Source organism: Brassica napus, chromosome C1 (genome assembly GCF_020379485.1).
Source record: "Brassica napus cultivar Da-Ae chromosome C1, Da-Ae, whole genome shotgun sequence".
NCBI lineage: Eukaryota > Viridiplantae > Streptophyta > Magnoliopsida > Brassicales > Brassicaceae > Brassica > Brassica napus.
This window is the reverse complement of record NC_063444.1, coordinates 15,898,218-15,915,657: the sequence shown is the minus strand read 5'-3', so window position 1 is coordinate 15,915,657 and position 17,440 is coordinate 15,898,218. Positions and strand designations below refer to the sequence as shown.

The 17,440-nt window shown below is 33.5% G+C and overlaps 2 protein-coding genes across 3 annotated transcripts; both read left to right on the top strand.

The window, feature by feature from the left end:
* Nucleotides 1–2,924: 2,924 nt before the first annotated feature.
* LOC106376134 (LINE-1 retrotransposable element ORF2 protein) lies at nucleotides 2,925–8,983 on the top strand. Of its 2 annotated transcripts, none has more exons than XM_048744301.1 (2): nucleotides 2,925–3,301; nucleotides 3,622–8,983. In XM_048744301.1, the coding sequence occupies exon 2, from the start codon at nucleotides 6,949–6,951 to the stop codon at nucleotides 8,716–8,718; it is 1,770 nt and encodes a 589-aa protein (XP_048600258.1). In that variant the 5' UTR covers nucleotides 2,925–3,301; nucleotides 3,622–6,948; the 3' UTR covers nucleotides 8,719–8,983. The 2 variants fall into 2 exon arrangements, with proteins under 2 accessions (XP_048600258.1, XP_013671649.1); XM_013816195.3 differs by having other exon boundaries at nucleotides 2,954–3,301; nucleotides 3,622–5,432.
* Nucleotides 8,984–15,347: 6,364 nt separating this feature from the next.
* Nucleotides 15,348–16,811, top strand: BNAC01G20460D (uncharacterized protein At4g00950). The gene is made up of 2 exons (XM_013814502.3): nucleotides 15,348–16,458; nucleotides 16,593–16,811. Exons 1-2 carry the CDS (start codon nucleotides 15,961–15,963, stop codon nucleotides 16,677–16,679), a joined length of 585 nt encoding a protein of 194 aa, XP_013669956.1. The 5' UTR covers nucleotides 15,348–15,960; the 3' UTR covers nucleotides 16,680–16,811.
* The last annotated feature ends 629 nt before the right edge of the window (nucleotides 16,812–17,440 follow it).

Genomic DNA, 17,440 nt, shown 5'->3' with positions numbered 1-17,440 from the left:
TATTAATTGACATCGATCTACCTTAATATTAAATTATTAATTAACCCTAATATTAATTGACCTAAAACTGTTAGAAATTGTCATATTGCAATTTGTTTTCTTCATTGTTTAAGACTTTTTCATTGTTTATGACATGGAAAATATTGTTTACGACTTCTAGTTTATGTTTATGACTTACGGAATATTGGAGTTGATTATTAACATAAAATTTCGAACCTGAGTTTGATCAGGATGCTAAAAAAAAGTAATTGGGATTTTAAGTTTTTCATCTTTGTTTGAGATCAGATTATATAATAGTCTATATTCTTGCCCATACATAATCCTTTTATTATATATGGGTTTTAAAATATCAAAAGCATCAAATCTTGCTTTTCCGATGGTTTGTAAGAGTATTTACGAAATTGCTTTTCCGATGGTTTGTAAAAGTATTTACGAAATGAAACTAAATTAGGACATGTTAAACATTCACTCGCACTCTTCTAAGCGAACGACGAGGTCTTTGTTTAATCAAATGACCGTAGGTCATGGTAACTGCATATGCAAATGCTTTAAGATTAGTACAAGACTTGATCAAATACTCCATCGGGTCTCTTATCTTATACTATCGTTTTTTGTTTGTTTCCCAAAGCGTGTTTTGACCCCGCATCTCCGGACACGACAGAACGGCCGTTGTCGTTTTCTAGCTTTGCCAATTCTTTGCTTCCGGAAGCTCCTTTGTGCCTTGTGATTCTGCAAACTCTCCAGGTAGAAAACGGAAAAAAATGAGAAACTAAATTGAGAATACAGTGTGTTGCAAAAAATAAGAATACAAGAAAAAACTATTTAACATAAGGTACCGTTTTAATAGATAACTGTATATAATACAGCAGAAACTTTACAAATTAATAATGCTAGGACTTTGAAATTTTATGAATTTATAAAGTTATTAAATTACAAAAGTTTTCTCATTTAGATTTTCATTTTAAGATATATTTATTCTATTTCTTTTACAAAAAAAAATATTTTTATTCTAAGATAAAAATATATTTGATTTTACTGTATAGACATTAATTGTTATTTTTAAAATTTGACATTTATATCAATTTTATTATATTATTTGGTGTATATAATACATATAGCATAGAATTTAAATGTGATTTTAAATATAATATTATTAAATCTCATCAAAAATATATTAAATCTTACGAAAATGTAAAGATAATTTTATTGTGAATATAAAACAAACAATATAATAATAGATTCTTACTTATATAAAATATATATGCACATAAATTATTAATTTATAATTTTAATGAAACTATAAATTTACATAGAATTTTCAAAAAAAATATTATTTTATTATTTTATCGATTTGTGTTAAGTTTTGAACCGGTCCGAATTAGAACCGGTAAAATTTATAGCGATTATTAGTTTATCGAATATTAATATATAGATGTTCTATTGTATTAGGAATGTCCAAATACGAAGTGGAAATGATTCGACACTTAAATGTAAAGATATGAGTCTTTCCATTCAATATCAATTTTTATTGAGTAGGACGAAGCACATAATTTCTCAGATTTATAACCATGTCAGTCGATACCGGTACAACCGATCCAAACGAAATTAAAATTTGGTATTTTGGTTTAAGATGAATAAACCATAACAAAAATTATGATGCTTCAATACTAATATACGTAGCCTTTTTTTTGAACTACCTCTAATATACATAGGCTATGTTACTTTATACCCATGTTCTAAAATGCAAACGCCTAGCCGGTTCACCGTTCCGATTTTAGTCAAATCGGTTCAATTAATCGGGGATGCAATTAATTATTTAAAAACTTATTAATCGCTTAAAAAGCAAATCAAAACTGATTTTAAACTCGGACCCTATAATAAAACGTATATCAATACATAAAATATTTAAATTTCATACACAAACAAAAATAATTAAGTTTTGTACATGCATTGATCGTGTCTCCTTTAATCAAATGGTAACAAATGTTTATATGGATTTAACGGGTGTTTACGTATCATTTACATCTTAATTAATTGATAAAAAATAATAGTTTTTATAGAAAAAATTATAGATGGGGGCAATGAACCCGGGTTCGGATATTATCTACCCATATTACTTGTACTCAACCAATATGCCAACCAACTAATTTGTTCTAATATCTATTGTATATTTAATATTTTTTTATTTAGATATTTCCATATTCCTATGTATTTTGTCATCATCCAAACAAAACAAGAAAAACATATTCTTATTCCTTGTTATGAATTTTGTTCATATTCCTCTACATCATCTAAATATGTTCATATTCCTTGGTATGAACTTTTAATTATCTAGAATTAGTTCCGCAAAATATATAAATTCTAAGTAATTGTGTTTAATTATTGTTATTATGTTTTATTTTTTTAAAAGAAATTTCAAGATAAAAATTTTTAAAATAAAAAGGAAATTTTGAAACTTAAAAATATAATATGAAAAATAAAAAAAAATCAAAAATATTATTATAAAAAGTTTGAAATTGAAAACACACAATTCAAAATTATTCAAAAAATCAATTTATTATTATTATTATTTAAAATATTTTAATAATTATTTTAGATATTTCTAAATAATTATTTAAATAAATATAGATATATAAATATAAATAATTTTTTAAGTATATATTAAAAATTAAAAAAAAATATTTTCTAAATAGTTTTGAATTATATGTTTTCAAATTCAAACTTTTATAATAATTTTTTCGAAAATTGTTTTCTGATTTTTCATATTTTATGTTTAAGTTTCAAAAATGCCTTTTGATTTTTAAAATTTTTATCTTGATTTTTTTTTAAAAAAAAATAAAACACAATAAAAATAATTAAGTTAATTAAACACAATTATTTATAATTTATATAATTTGTGGAACTAATTCTAGATAATTAAAAAGTTATAACAAGGAATATGCACATTGTGTGGAACTAGGGATTATGTTTTTCCTGTTTTGTTCGGATGATAAACAAAATACGTAGGAAGATCGAATCATCTAAATAAAACATATTACATATACAATAGATCATAAAATGAGAGAACTTTATTTTGAAACGTGATGGCGACGAAGATGGCGATCTAGATCTACGATGATCTCACGGCGTTGGAATCCTGGGATTCGGGGTTTTTATGAGGGTTCGATCTCGCATTCTGTGGTTAATCTTCGATGGCTTGGCTTGGGGAAGTGGTATTTGGGGAAAACTCAACGATTTGGAATCTCCTCGATTTGGATTTTGATTTCGATCCTCTTTAAGACGGAATCAAATCCTTATAGAGGTATCGTCGTTCTTTCTTTTTGTATATTCAATCAGAGATCTAGGGTTAATAGAAAAGGGAATCGCGATGGATTTGATGTGGAATTGATCTGGGAAGTATGGGTTTTGCGATTGAGTTGGTCAAGGGATATTGATTTCAATTACAATTATACAAGATTCTGCAATAATAGGAGAAATCGTGGGAGTGGAATGATGAGGATTTTGGATCAGTATAAAAGGGATATGGGGATGAGTTTTAATACTATCATTTCATTCGAAACTTTCTCTCTTTCTCTAGACAAAGATCAAAGTTTTACTTTTCTTCTTTTGGATATGACGCAGAGTCAGCTTTTGTGTAATGTGGGGGAGGTGAAGAACACTGAAGGCGCTCGCAAGAGGCTGAAGATCTCTGTGCCCCACTTCGACAATTCAGCTTGGCCGATGTATGAATCCTGAGGAACAGGAGATGAAGGCGCTGATCTCGAATATGCCGAAGATCTGGAAATTGGAGGAGAAGGTGGTGGGTACAGACTTGGGTTTCAGGAAGTTTCAGTTTGATTTCCAGAAAGAGGAGGATATGGCAGGGGTTCTCAAGCTCCAGCCGTTTCACTTTGACTACTGGATACTCTCTCTGGCACGCTTGCAACCAAAAAAGTCCTTGCTATACCCGTTTTTGATTACGTTATGGGTGCGTGTGATAGGCGTACCGGAGGAATTTAAAACAGAACCCACTTTCGAGAGCATTGGCAATGCTATTGGAAGGACGGTAGCTGTGGATGTAGTTCAATCCCGAGTTCAAGTAGTGGTTGATGGGTTCAAGGAGCTCTGTTTTGATACGACGGTGGATTTTACAGGCGGGAAATTCTATGACGGCGAGGAAGTTCCAGTGTCGTTGCGATACGAGAAATTATTTGGCTATTGCCAAGTGTGTGGTAGTCTTTGTCATAAGGATGAAGTGTGCCCATTAGATGAGAAGAACAAGAAGAGGAGTCCGGAGAGGAAACGGGAAGGCAGAGATGCAAACGGTTCGTGGTATGAAGGTGGAAAGCATGAGGATAGGGCGAGGAGCTACAAGGGTGTTGTGATAAACGGGAATGTGCAGAATAAGGAGAGAGATGGGCGTGATTACTATGGCAAAGATAAGGGTAAAATGGTGGAGGAAACATAGTTTAAATGGACAAAAGTATTAGAGAAAGGAAACAAGAGGGCATATACCAGTCGAGGACACTATAGGGGAGATGGCGATGCTTCTCGTAATAGACCTGCATGGAGAGAGGATACACGAGGTGAAGTTCAGAATGAACAACCAAGAGAGCAAAAGGAGTACAGAGGGGCACATGAGGAAGCTCGAGAGGAGGGAGAGATTCGGAATGCGGAGGAGCGGGTGGTTACAATGCCATCTCAAAAATTTCAAGAGGAACTGGCCAAAACTCAAGCTGATGGAACAGAAGCAATTTTTGATCCTATAGAGGCGGAACAAGGCTTAGTAACGGTACAAGGCATGATGGAGAATCAATGGGAGTTAGATGATGAGGACGTGATGGACATGGACGAGATCAAGGCGCATCTACTTGAGAACAGAATAGATATGGATGCTGAGGATTTCATGGAGAATTTTTCAGAGGGAGAGGCTGAGGAGGTGATCAAGGAAGGTAATGGCAAGGAGGAAGAAAAAGTGGCGTCTGTGGAAGAGGAGCAAGGTCAGATTGGAGGTGGTGCAGGGAAGAAACAGGGGTTACGTAAGCGCCTGTTCAAACCTGCGTTAAGCACGGTGGGGAGTTCTAAGATGCGGGTTTTCAATGCGCTGGCGTCTCCAAGGAAAAGAGCTGGAGCTAAGACAGGAACAAGGCAAGGAGATACCAGTAAGCAAACAGAGATGAAGGGTCCTTTAAACCCGAAATCTGGACAGCAGAAGCCTTGAGTTTTATGGATAGAGTCCCTCTACAAGAGTGGTTGAGCAAACCGGGTTTGCTTTATGGTCTGTTTAAGGGTTTCGTTTGTTCTTCGGTTTTAATAAGCTTTAGAAGTATTTGGTTTTCATTTGAGTTAAAGAATAAGTTGTGTCTGGTCTTTGTTTTGTTTTCATGCTTTTTGGTTAATCTTTCTCTGGAGAGAAAGCAATGGATTAATAAAAATGCGATGTGTCTTTGGTATTGCGGTTTCTTTGTTTTGTGCTGTATTCGGGTTTGGTATAATGGTGACAGTTCTCTTCAGGAGTATGACTGTTATGTTGATATATTTAGGTACCGGAATATAGTGAGTGGTGGTCTATCTGGTTTCTTTGGTTTACTGATGTTAACTAGAAGTCTCAGGGTACACTGGCTTGGCTCGTATTTGTGGCAGCAGAGAGGTTGGGGTATAGAGGTGACGCAATGGTGGATCATGCTGTGGAGGTGGAATGGTCTCGGAGTAATAAGTCATTCTGTGGTGCTTAATATAGACGAGAAGGCTATTTTAGTTTTTTGGTAGAACTGGTACTTGGGGACTAATGGATTTAGTACTTGGGTTTATAGGGTCTTGGGGTTTAATATTACTCTTTTGTTTATCGTATGGTGTTGTTATATTTTTCAAAAGGGGAATGTAAATTGTTTAAAAAGGTTTCAGTCTGATTCCTGGATATGTGGAAGAGTTATATGTTTATCAGGTGATTGGTTAATTGGACAAGGCATTGTGGGGTTTAATAACCTTACCGTGAGTATGTTACGATATATTCATATCGGTCATGTCTCATTTTGCGATAGAGAGGTTTCGTTGTTCTATGTTTCGAATGAGATTTGGATAGTGGCAAAGATGAAGAAAAAAAGGGTTGGAGTGGTTATGGTTTGTTATGGATTTGTCACAAAGGGTTTCATTACACCCGCTGGTTTCTGGCTCTCCGGAGTAAATAAAAAATAATTTTTTAATGAGAGTTTTAAGTTAGAATTGTCGAGGAATGAGAAATAAATGGACTATAAGTTATTTGAGTGAAATACGGCATAAACATAAACCAGATTTTTTATTTCTCGCAGAAACTAAGCAAGAACCAGATTTTGTTCAAAAATTTCAAGCTCACTTTGGTTATGATAATTTGGTGACAGTTGATCCATTGGGGAGAAGTGGAGGCTTAGCACTTTTTTATAATAACGAGTTTCAGGTGAAGGTATTATATTCTAGCAATCAATGATTGATGTAGAAGCAGAGGCTCTTGGCAAAATGGTTTATCTTACTTTTGTATATGGGGATCCAGTTCAAAAACTACTGGAGCAAGTGTGGGAACGGTTAACTAGGTATGGACTAGCGCGATCTGAACCATGGTTTGTTATTGGAGATCTCAATGAGATTACAGGAAATCATGAAAAAGATGGGGGATCTATCAGGAGTGTAGATTCTTTTGTTCCATTTAATAATATGATAAGAAATAGTGGTTTACTCGAATTCCCGGCCCGGAGGAACAAAATGTCATGGCAAGGGAGAAAAGGAAAAGGAAAAGGGGGTGTGACGGTTAGATGCTGTCTAGATCGCGCCTGAGCAAATGAAAAATGGCACACTTTATTCCCATGCTCTTATACAGAGTATCTTGGAATAGTGGCATCTGATCATCGCCCAGTGGTGGCATATCTTGAGGATAAAGTCACCAGGAGGAAAGGACAATTTCGGTTTGATAAGAGGTGGATTGGACAGACAGGCCTCATGGAATCAATTACATCAGGTTGGATAGATCATAATGAAGGAGGAAATGAAGGGAGAACACATAATATAGTGGAAAAAATTAGTAATTGTCGTCACGAAATTGCTAAGTGGAGAAAAGATAATCCTCCTTATGGAAAGGAAAAAATTAACGAACTACAACAAGCCCTTGAGGAGGTGCAAACAGATAATTCTAGATCTCAGGAGGATATTCTGGAGGTCTCTAGGAAACTACATGATGCATATAAGGATGAGGAAGAGTACTGGCATCAGAAAAGCCGGAATATGTGGTATGCATCTGGGGATCTTAATACAAAATTTTATAATGCTTTAACAAGGCAAAGACGGGTTCGCAATAGAATTGTTGGTTTACATGATGTGGATGAGAATTGGATTACGGAGGAAAATGGGGTGGAAAAATTGGCAATAAGTTATTTTGAGGATCTATTTACTACCACTTCCCCATTGGATTTTGATAGTTTTCTTTCAGAGGTTACACCGACCATTACTCCTCCGATGAATCAACATTTGTTGAGATTAGCGACGGAGGAGGAGGTTAAAGAAGCTTTGTTTATGATGCATCCAGAAAAGGCGCCAGGGCCGGACGGTATGACAGCTCTTTTTTTCCAACATGCCTGGCATATTATAAAAAATGATTTAGTGGAGATGGTGAATAATTTTTTGGTTTCGGGAGATATGGACACTCGGCTGAATGTTACTAACATATGTATGATCCCAAAAACAGAGAGACCAACGAGGATGACAGAATTGAGGCCAATTAGTTTATGTAACGTGGGTTACAAGATTATTTCGAAGGTTTTATGCCAGCGATTGAAAATCTATCTTCCATTGCTCATATCAGAAACTCAATCGGCTTTCGTGGCCGGAAGGTTGATTTCTGATAATATCCTTATCGCTCAGGAAATGTTTCATGGATTACGGACCAATAAAGCATGTCAAGGAAAGTATATGGCAATCAAAACGGACATGAGTAAAGCATATGATAGAGTGGAATGTGACTTTATTAGGGCATTATTATTAAAATTAGGATTTGACCTTCATTGGGTCAAATTGATGATGGAATGCATATCGTCGGTTCAATACAGGGTTCTCATAAATGGTCAACCACGAGGTCTCATTGTTCCCCATAGAGGCCTACGGCAAAGAGATCATTTATCGCCTTATTTATTTATTTTATGTACAGAGGCTTTAATTGCAAATATAAAAAAGGCAGAGAGGAGCCAACAATTAACAGGGATGAAGGTAGCGAGAGCTTGTCTGACGATATCACATTTGCTTTTTGCGGATGATAGTCTTTTCTTTTGTAAAGCTCAAAAAGAGGAGTGCCAAACCATTCTTCGGATTTTAAAGGAATATGAGGCAGTATCAGGACAGTTAATCAATTTTGATAAGTCCTCAATTCAATCTGGACACAAGATTGAGGAGTCTATCAGACAAGAATTAAAGAATATTTTGGGTATTCAAAATCTTGGAGGAATGGGATCTTACCTTGGTTTGCCGGAAAATATGGGGGGTTCAAAGATTCAGGTTTTTAGTTTTGTACAAGATCGGTTAAATAATCGAGTTAATGGATGGACGTTTAGGTTTTTCACGAAAGGAGGGAAGGAAGTGATCATTAAATTAGTGATTACAGCATTACCAAATCACACGATGTCCTGCTATCGGTTACCAAAGGCTACTGTAAATAAACTGATGAGTGCGGTTTCACAATTCTGGTGGAGTCCAGGGGGAAGTACTAGAGACATGCATTAGAAATCATGGGACAAAGTATGTGCAGAGAAAGATGAAGGAGGTTTGGGTTTTAAGGACATCATTGATTTCAATACAGCGATGCTGGGTAAACAATTATGGCGGCTGATTGAAAAGCCCAATACATTATTTTTTCGAGTTTTCAAAAGTCGGTATTACAGGAATGCTTCACCTTTGGAACCGGTTTGTTCATACTCCCCGTCTTACGGTTGGTAGAGTATTGTTTCTGCTAGATCTCTGGTAAGCAAAGGACTAATCAAAGGGTGGGATCAGGATCTTCTATCTCAGTATGGAATGATCTTTGGCTCCCAACCACTCGCCCGAAACCAGCTAATAAAAATCAACACAACTTATATTCGGATCTTAAATTCGAGTCTCTCATTGACTCTGCTTCGCGTGCTTGGAATTTGGAGGCAATTCGGGTTTTGGTGGATCCCCAAGATGCGAAAATTATAGAAAGCATTCCATTAAGCAGGACTCAGCGGATAGATAAAGATGGATGGCATTTTACAAAAAACGAGAAATATTCGGTCAAATCAGGATATCAGGTCGAGAGGATCTATCCAGACAAAGAAAGACCACCATTACTAATTGGCCCCACGGTTGATGTTTTAAAGGCTTTCTGTTGGAAAATACGTTGTCCACCAAAGATTAAACATTTTCTATGGCAATTAGTGACAGAGTGTATAGCAGTGCGGAAGAATTTACAATCAAGGGGGATTCAGGGGGATATTTGCTGTGTAAGGTGTGGAGCTAATGAAGAATCGATAAATCATGTGTTTTTTGAATGTCCTCCAGCTATTCAGGTTTGGGCGCTTTCGAAGATACCATCAAACCCAGCTTTTTTCCCAACAAAAGCACTCTTTACAAATATGGATCATCTATTTTGGAGAGTCATTCCGCAGATGGAGGATCACCAGTTTGCTTGGATACTTTGGTACATTTGGAAAGCCAGGAATAATAAAGTTTTCAGTAATTTGGATATGGATCCTATGGATACGCTTAAACTGACAGAAACGGAGTCGACATTATGGGCTGAAGCACAAGTCTTAAATGCTCAGGGAACGACTCCACAAATAAATACAATATTACCATCAATTCCTGGAAGATGGTATTTTACGGATGGTTCGTGGAAAGAAGGTTCTAATTTCTCAGGACAAGGTTGGCTCAGTACTTTGGTAGGGTTTGATGGATTGATGGGGGCAAGGAATGTTCGGGCTAGTCTCTCGCCTCTTCATGCGGAGATGGAAGCGTTATTATGGGTAATGGAATGTATGATGAATTTACGTCAATTTCAGGTTACGTTTGCAACGGATTGTTCTCAATTGGTGAAGATGGTTTCGGAACCAGAAGAGTGGCCAGCTTTTGCAAGTTATTTGGAAGACATCAAGATCCTGAAAGGGTTTTTCACCCGATCAGAGCTTATCTATGTACCACGGACGCAAAACTCAAAGGCGGATAGTCTAGCACGCAGTGCTAGGAAGCAGCCGTCTTTTGTCGTTCACATGAATACAGATCACCCGGTTTGGTTTACAGAGTCAATATGAGTCTGTATAGTTGATGACAAAAAAAAAAGATCATAAAATGAATAATCCGGTTTAGTACAGTGGTTGAGCAAATGGGTAGATAATATCCGAACCCGTGTTCGACGCCCCCCCATCTACAAATTTTAAAACAATTTTTTATTATTTTTATTAATTAATTAAAATATAAATGACATGTAAGCATTCATTAAATCCACATAAACATTCGTTACCGTTTAACTAATGGAGACACGGTTAATGTATGTATAAATCTAAATATATTTGTTCGTGTATGAAATTTAAATATTTCATGTGTTGACGTATGTTTTAGCACATGGTCCGTATGTATGTACTGATCGGGACCACAATTCTATGTTGATGTATGAATTGACCGATTTCCCCCTAAAAATGATTCGGTAGTTGAAGTACGATCGGTGTAATTCAAACAAGCTAGCAGTGTAATTGGTACTATAGTTCCTATAAATGATTAAACTTTTAAGTTTCACGTCTTAGCTAATTAGTAAAGAAATGCTAATTATTATAGATACATATTTCTGAGATATATATAGGGAAACTCAAATATTTTCAACAGATGTTGTGGTACCGAACTGCCGATCATCCATACTTAAATGGCGTGTCAACATGATCTTTCTAGAGCGTTCATTGCGGTACGTAAGACCAGTAGAAACACCTTATTTTAAATTTTTGAACAAGACGTTTAGCATGTATAGTGTATACGTTACATTCATTGAAAGTTTAGCATGTATATAGTGTATACGTTACACACATAACTAATATGATGGTAAATTTAAACACATACTAGATGATAATCCGCGCGCATGTGCGGAGTGAGTTTTTATAATAATGTTTATTTATTAAATGATTTTGACATTTTGCAACACTACAATTCTTATCGATTATAAAATGATGAATACAAATCTTGGTCTCTTAAATATATTATCGTTGTTGAATAATTAACGTATTACATCTTATTTTAATTATTTTTAAGACTTCATATGCACAAAATGAAATCAATTTTTGCGGCTGACACAAATCACCAAAACCAAATATGCAATATTGATTGTATAATGACGAAAATGGGTTAGGTTTTATGCTCTCGATTTGTTTCCTATTTAATGTCCATAAGTGATTTTATTTTCTACCTCTATAAAATTATGATTTTGTTCCCTCTTTGTTTCATTGATATGAGTTAAATTTCTTTTTTTTAACTTCTTCTATGAATTCGGTGAATAACATAAGTGTCAATTTAAAAAAATAGACATTTGCAAAAATTAGTTTCACTTCAGATACATATTTAAGAATCAAATTTTTGAAAAAATCACCGGCAAACTATAATAACAGGTTAGTGTTCACATTTAATATATCAAGTTGTTATAGAACATAAGTGCATACTCGAAATATAAATGTTTGTCTAGTATAAATTCACCAGCTCGGTCTAAAAATCATCTAATTTAAGAACAAAACCAATTACTTATTTCACCAGTTCGGGTAATATCTGAATCCGAACGGGTAATATCCGAACCCGAATGAATATCCAAAGATAACCAAACATAAGTATATTCAACCCTATATTTCTAGTTTATTTCTCTCATTTTCTTCAAAATATTTGTATTAATGATGTTTATTGCTCAAAATTAGATAATATACATATAATTATGGATAAAATCATTTGCTACTCACTTAAAATACATATTAAGCTTTTGTTTCTTGCATTAACAAAAGTTGCATCTAAAATTTCAAAACAAATACTAAATTAGTGTCTTTCTAACCTATTATTAGTTTACTCTTTTAAAAATTAGAAAATCAGTTAAGTTAAAATAGATTTTAAATACAAAAAAAAACTTAAACAATGAATAATTTATTTATTTTTTCTTCAAAATTTAAATATCTGAACCTAACACAAAATATCTGAACCCGAACATAAAATACTCGAACCCGACTCGAAATGTAGAAATACCCGAATGGGTTCTATACCTTTATACTGAAATATCCGATACGAACCCAAACGTGTATCCGAACGTCCATCCTACGATATATGATCATTTGTATCTTGCTTGAACAAAAAAAACATTAAACCATTGATCACAAAATTTTCAATGTGGGACTTTTACAATTTTTAGTAATTTATATTTGTTTTTTAAAATTCAAATATAAAATATAAAAAAAATCTAATTTTTTTTATTATATGCTTAATGTGATTATTTAATTTATTTTAATAGTATAAAATTAAAAAAAAAATAGAGGTTAGAAAAATTGTTATCAAATATATCTTATTCATAACCATTAATTTTCATATATATGTTAACCATATTAGGTAATTTCGTAACTTTTATTTAAGGAAAGAAAAAATATTATTTTGTACACTACTAATTAATTTGATAGTTAGTTTAATAAAAAGCATAGTGTATGTTTATATGGACCAACTTATTTTTCTAACAATTCTAATAATCATTCTCGTAATGACACGTGACTACGAAAATATGTTGTAATGCTCCAGGATTAATATACACTAGACTTTGACCCGCGTGTCCACGCGGATATAGTTTTCAAAAATATGTTTTTATTTGTTTTTCATGTCAATAACATAAGGGCTAGGCAAAATACCTGAATCTGAAGAACCGAACCGATCTTGATCCAAAAAATTCATACCAAACCCAAACCAAAATTGATTAAATATCCGAATTATTCAAAATTTTGGTTCTTAGAGAACCGAAACCGAATCCGATCTGAACTGAAGTATTCCGGGTACCCGAATGTATCCGAAATAGATTTATATACTTATATATATTAATTATTTTTAGATTTAATATATATAAAACATCTAGAATATATATGATACTTGTAAGCTGGTTTAAATACTTGAAAATATATACAAATAATCAATAGTAAATTTATAAAAAAGTAAAAGTATACTTAAAACACCAAAATACTTAAAATAATTATTGATTCTCTATCCAAATATTTGAACTAAAGTAATTTATATGTTAAGTTTAGGTATTCTGACATATGTTATTCAAATTTATATTTATTATATTATTTTGTTTATAGTTTTTGAGAAATTTAAAGTATATAAATATATAATGAATTTTAAAATTTTAAAAGTAATTTAAATGAGTTATCCGAACTCGAACCGAACCCGTAAAAATCCGAAGTGAACCCAAACTGAAATTTAGAAATATTAGAATGAGGCTGAAATTTTTGACCCCAGAAACCCGAAACTCAAACATACCTGAACCGAACCCGATTAGGTACCAGATAGATAGTTTCTCATAGTATAATGGACTTCCAAAATTTCTTAAAAATATAAGCCCATTACTTTTTTTTCTCTTGATATACTGCTATCTATGTTTCCAAACAAACTTATTTTTTAAAACTACAATCTATGTTTCCAAACAAACCTGTTTTTTGAAACTGTAATTCATGTTTCCAAACAAACTTTTTTTAAACAATCTACTAGATTTTGACCCGCGCGGATGCGCATAATTATTTATATTTATAATTTATGTTTTTAATAAAAAAAACGATTTATTAAAATTTTATAAATTTTGATTCGTTTCCAGTTTTGTATTTTTTTTGTTTGGTTCCGGTTCAGATGTGGTTTTGGTTCAAGAAATATAGTACTTGTTCAGTTATTTTTGAATTTAAATATGGTTTGAATTTGGTTATTTTGGTTTTTGGTTTGGATCAAATAACAATGTTAGACATTTCTGTTTTTAATTTAGTTATTTAAAAACTTAATTAATTGAATAAATAGTGAACAAATTGCTTAAATTGTTTCCAGAAAGATGGAAAGTAATTAATATATTCTACATATAAAAAGAGCAAAAACAGGAAATTAATAAAATAAAAATATTCCTGAAAACGTTAAACTAAAAATCTGTTTAACATATAAATTTTATTTATAATATTTTCAGTGTAAAAATTATTGTGGGTTGGGTATTTAAAGATGTTGTTGCCTGTTGGTATATGATGTCTCTTCTACGAACCCCAAATAAATATTCCAAGGTCAGTAGTTCATTTATTTTCGCAACAGCCATAGTCTAAAGCTATCTTCATGACAAATTAAACATAAACTAAAAAGTAAAAATTAATTGGCTATTTTTGAATAACTGGTACCGAGTTCTCACTGGATATATAGTTAGCACTAACCAATAACACGTGGTTTTGTCACCAGCTATAAATTATCATAAACTTTAAATTCATCAGAAACTCATGTCTTTTATTTGATATTGTGTTTAAACTTAAAAAAAACTCAAACCTTGACAAAGAATAACGTAGAAGAGACACATAAGCTATTAAAGTACTAACCTAGAACGTTGGATGATGAGGAGTTAGCACTAGAAGTTGAAGGTCTCTCTGACGCATCCTACGCATCCTACGCCCACCATCAGCACGCACCATGTTTTCACTTTTACGTGCCTGAAGCTTTTAAATTTCACGAAAATAAGTCCATCAAGCCACCCAAAAGAACATATACAAACTTGCCAAACACCAAATTTATAATCAACCATCATTGAAAAAGTTACTAATTGATCTTCCCACATCCAAATTAAAAACTCTACTTCCTGTTTAGATCAAAAATCTTAAGACTAAATCCATCTCCACTCGAGAATTGTTTTTGATTTTCGCTGTTGATAGCTTTTTGTTCAAAGCTTTTAACTATGACAGATGAGCTTGTGTACTTTTGAGTTTAGTAATATGTTTAATCTAATAATTAGGTGAATGTGTATTAAACCACTTCCTAACGATGATAGACGAAAGTAAATTTAATAAAATTTTTATTTTTATATTTAGTCACAACATATTTAATAGGTCCCAAATTAAAAACATGCCTTGGTAGAATTCAAATAGAACTCTATTTTAATAGAGTAGATACATATATTCAACTCTCATAGTCCTGCTAATTAGGCCACGCATGAAATAATAGCCATATGTTGAAATATAAATTGAAATTAAAACCGCCATATGTTTTGGGCGAAACCGCCAAGAAGATGCATGAAAATCAAAACTTGCGAGGACCCACAAGGTCAATATGATGCGCCTAGTAGCTCCTTTTCCACACAACTCATTTCACCATTCACATCATAGCTCATGCAACGACAAAGAGCAGCATTTAAGTTGACTTTCAACGCATCACATTCCTCACTGTAACTAATCTTTTGCTAGACGTGGTGATTTCACTAAACAATGATTTGCTACTGTCCACGACTCGCATATTTTAGGATACACCTACAATGGCCTACATCTCTGTAGTTTAGAGACTAAACAAACTTGTATAATTGAGAGAACATGACCATTTATTTTGGCCAACGGACAAGACTTGTTCAGAATACATAACTATCTATCATTTAATGTCACCACTTACCACTATCGTAGTCCTATATAGGCAATAAAAGCTGGACATGGAATTTGAAAGGATCCAACGTTAAGAAAATCGTTGGTAGGAGGACCCCGATTCTCGTGAACAAGAAGCGCCACAAGCACAAGGAGCGTTTTGTTTATTTTCTCTTCTAACGTTACATCTTTTCCCTAATACATTTTTTCTGTCAAATAAGATACACAAAATCTCACATTATTCGTCACCAAACTATCCATTTTTCTTCTATTTAAACCCCAACCCATTTATTCTCTTCACGTCAAAGAAAGTTTATATTCTTTTTAGGAAAAGTAAAATATAAAAGGCGTCTACTCTGAAAAAGCGATGGAATTTGAGTCTGATGATCAAGAACGGTTCTGTACGACTCCTAAGCTTCCTCTATTCTCGATTCCTTTAAATAGAGCATCTGATACTCCTGGCCTAGCGACGCCGCCTGTGAACATCGCCGGATCAGTTCCATTTCTATGGGAGGAAGCTCCGGGAAAGCCTCGCGTTTCCGATGAGAACAAACCTCCTGCGTCAAAGCAGAACGCCGGAGGAGGAGGGGGAATCGTGAGGTGCCTTGAGCTTCCGCCGAGGCTGATTTCGCCAGCCACGGCGGATGAGCCATCTCCGACCACAGTTCTTGATGGTCCTTACGTTACACCTCGCCGGTCTTTGTCAGTGATATGGAGAAGCGAAAAACAATCCGAGTGTAGCTCCAACTCTTCACATTCCACGAACGGTCTCTGCTGCGATGGTGGCGGCACAACGGTGAAGATAAGCAGAGTTAGAAGAAAAGGAAGCCTTGTGAACCTTTCTCACTCAAAATCTGATTTCTTGGTAAGTTTTGATACCAACTTCAGTTCTGATCTTGCTAACTTTTATCATCACGTACTCTGTTCTAAAATCTCTTCTGTATTTGAGTGAATGAACTTACTGTTTGGCTTATTTTGATTGCATGATTAAAAACGCAGGCAAGGGTTTACAAAGGGTTTAAGCAAGTGATTCCATGGAGGCGTAGGCAAGATAATCTTCCAAGAATGAGTTCTTCCAATATTTAGAAAGAAATCTCTCCAATTTCTTTGTAATATTCCTCTGTATATAATAATTTACAGACATGAGAAAATAATTATAGTAATACTTCATCTATTTTAATATATAAGTCATAGTAAAGATTTTTTTTGTTTGTTTCACAATATAAGTAGTTTTTAAATTCTAATATATTTTTGCATTGTGACTAAACGATATTTAATTAAAAATTTTAAAAATATTAAAATATGATTTATCATTGGTCATTTCTTTTTTAATTAAATTTTAGAGACAAAATAATGTTTATCTTAGTATTTATGATTTAGCCAAAACAACTTATTATTTGAAACAATGAGATTAACGTTTACTAAAACAGTATAATCAAATTATGACCCATACTGGTGACGAGCCAAGACATGGGGCGTTGACAAACTCACTATGATGCCAAGCCTTTATACAAATCCCACTAAAGCGCGTCAAAACAAATATTGCTTTGGTGAGTTTTTTTTTTGGAATAAAAATATTGTTGTGAGTTTTGTTCTTATCTATTTACCAACCTCCACTTGATACACTTCTATAGTTTATATATTTGTATAAATGAAAATATATTATCATTCAATATTATTTTGACAGTAAATGTGCAAATATAATATTTGGAAATTACAAATAATCGGGTGGAAACGCATGGCTCATGCAACAGTTGGTGGTTCTGAGTTTTTTTTTCCCTTTTAACATATTTTATCATTATCCTAGATACTTAACTAGGGTCTCTTATCTATTTTATATTACTTTT

Excerpts from the sequence above, each read along its gene's own strand:
- LOC106376134 (XM_048744301.1), top strand. The coding sequence starts at position 6,949 with ATGGAATCAATTACATCAGGTTGGATAGATCATAATGAAGGAGGAAAT.
- BNAC01G20460D (XM_013814502.3), top strand. The coding sequence starts at position 15,961 with ATGGAATTTGAGTCTGATGATCAAGAACGGTTCTGTACGACTCCTAAG. Across the intron at positions 16,459-16,592 it reads ACTCAAAATCTGATTTCTTG|GCAAGGGTTTACAAAGGGTT; the intron begins GTAAGTTTTGAT and ends TTAAAAACGCAG.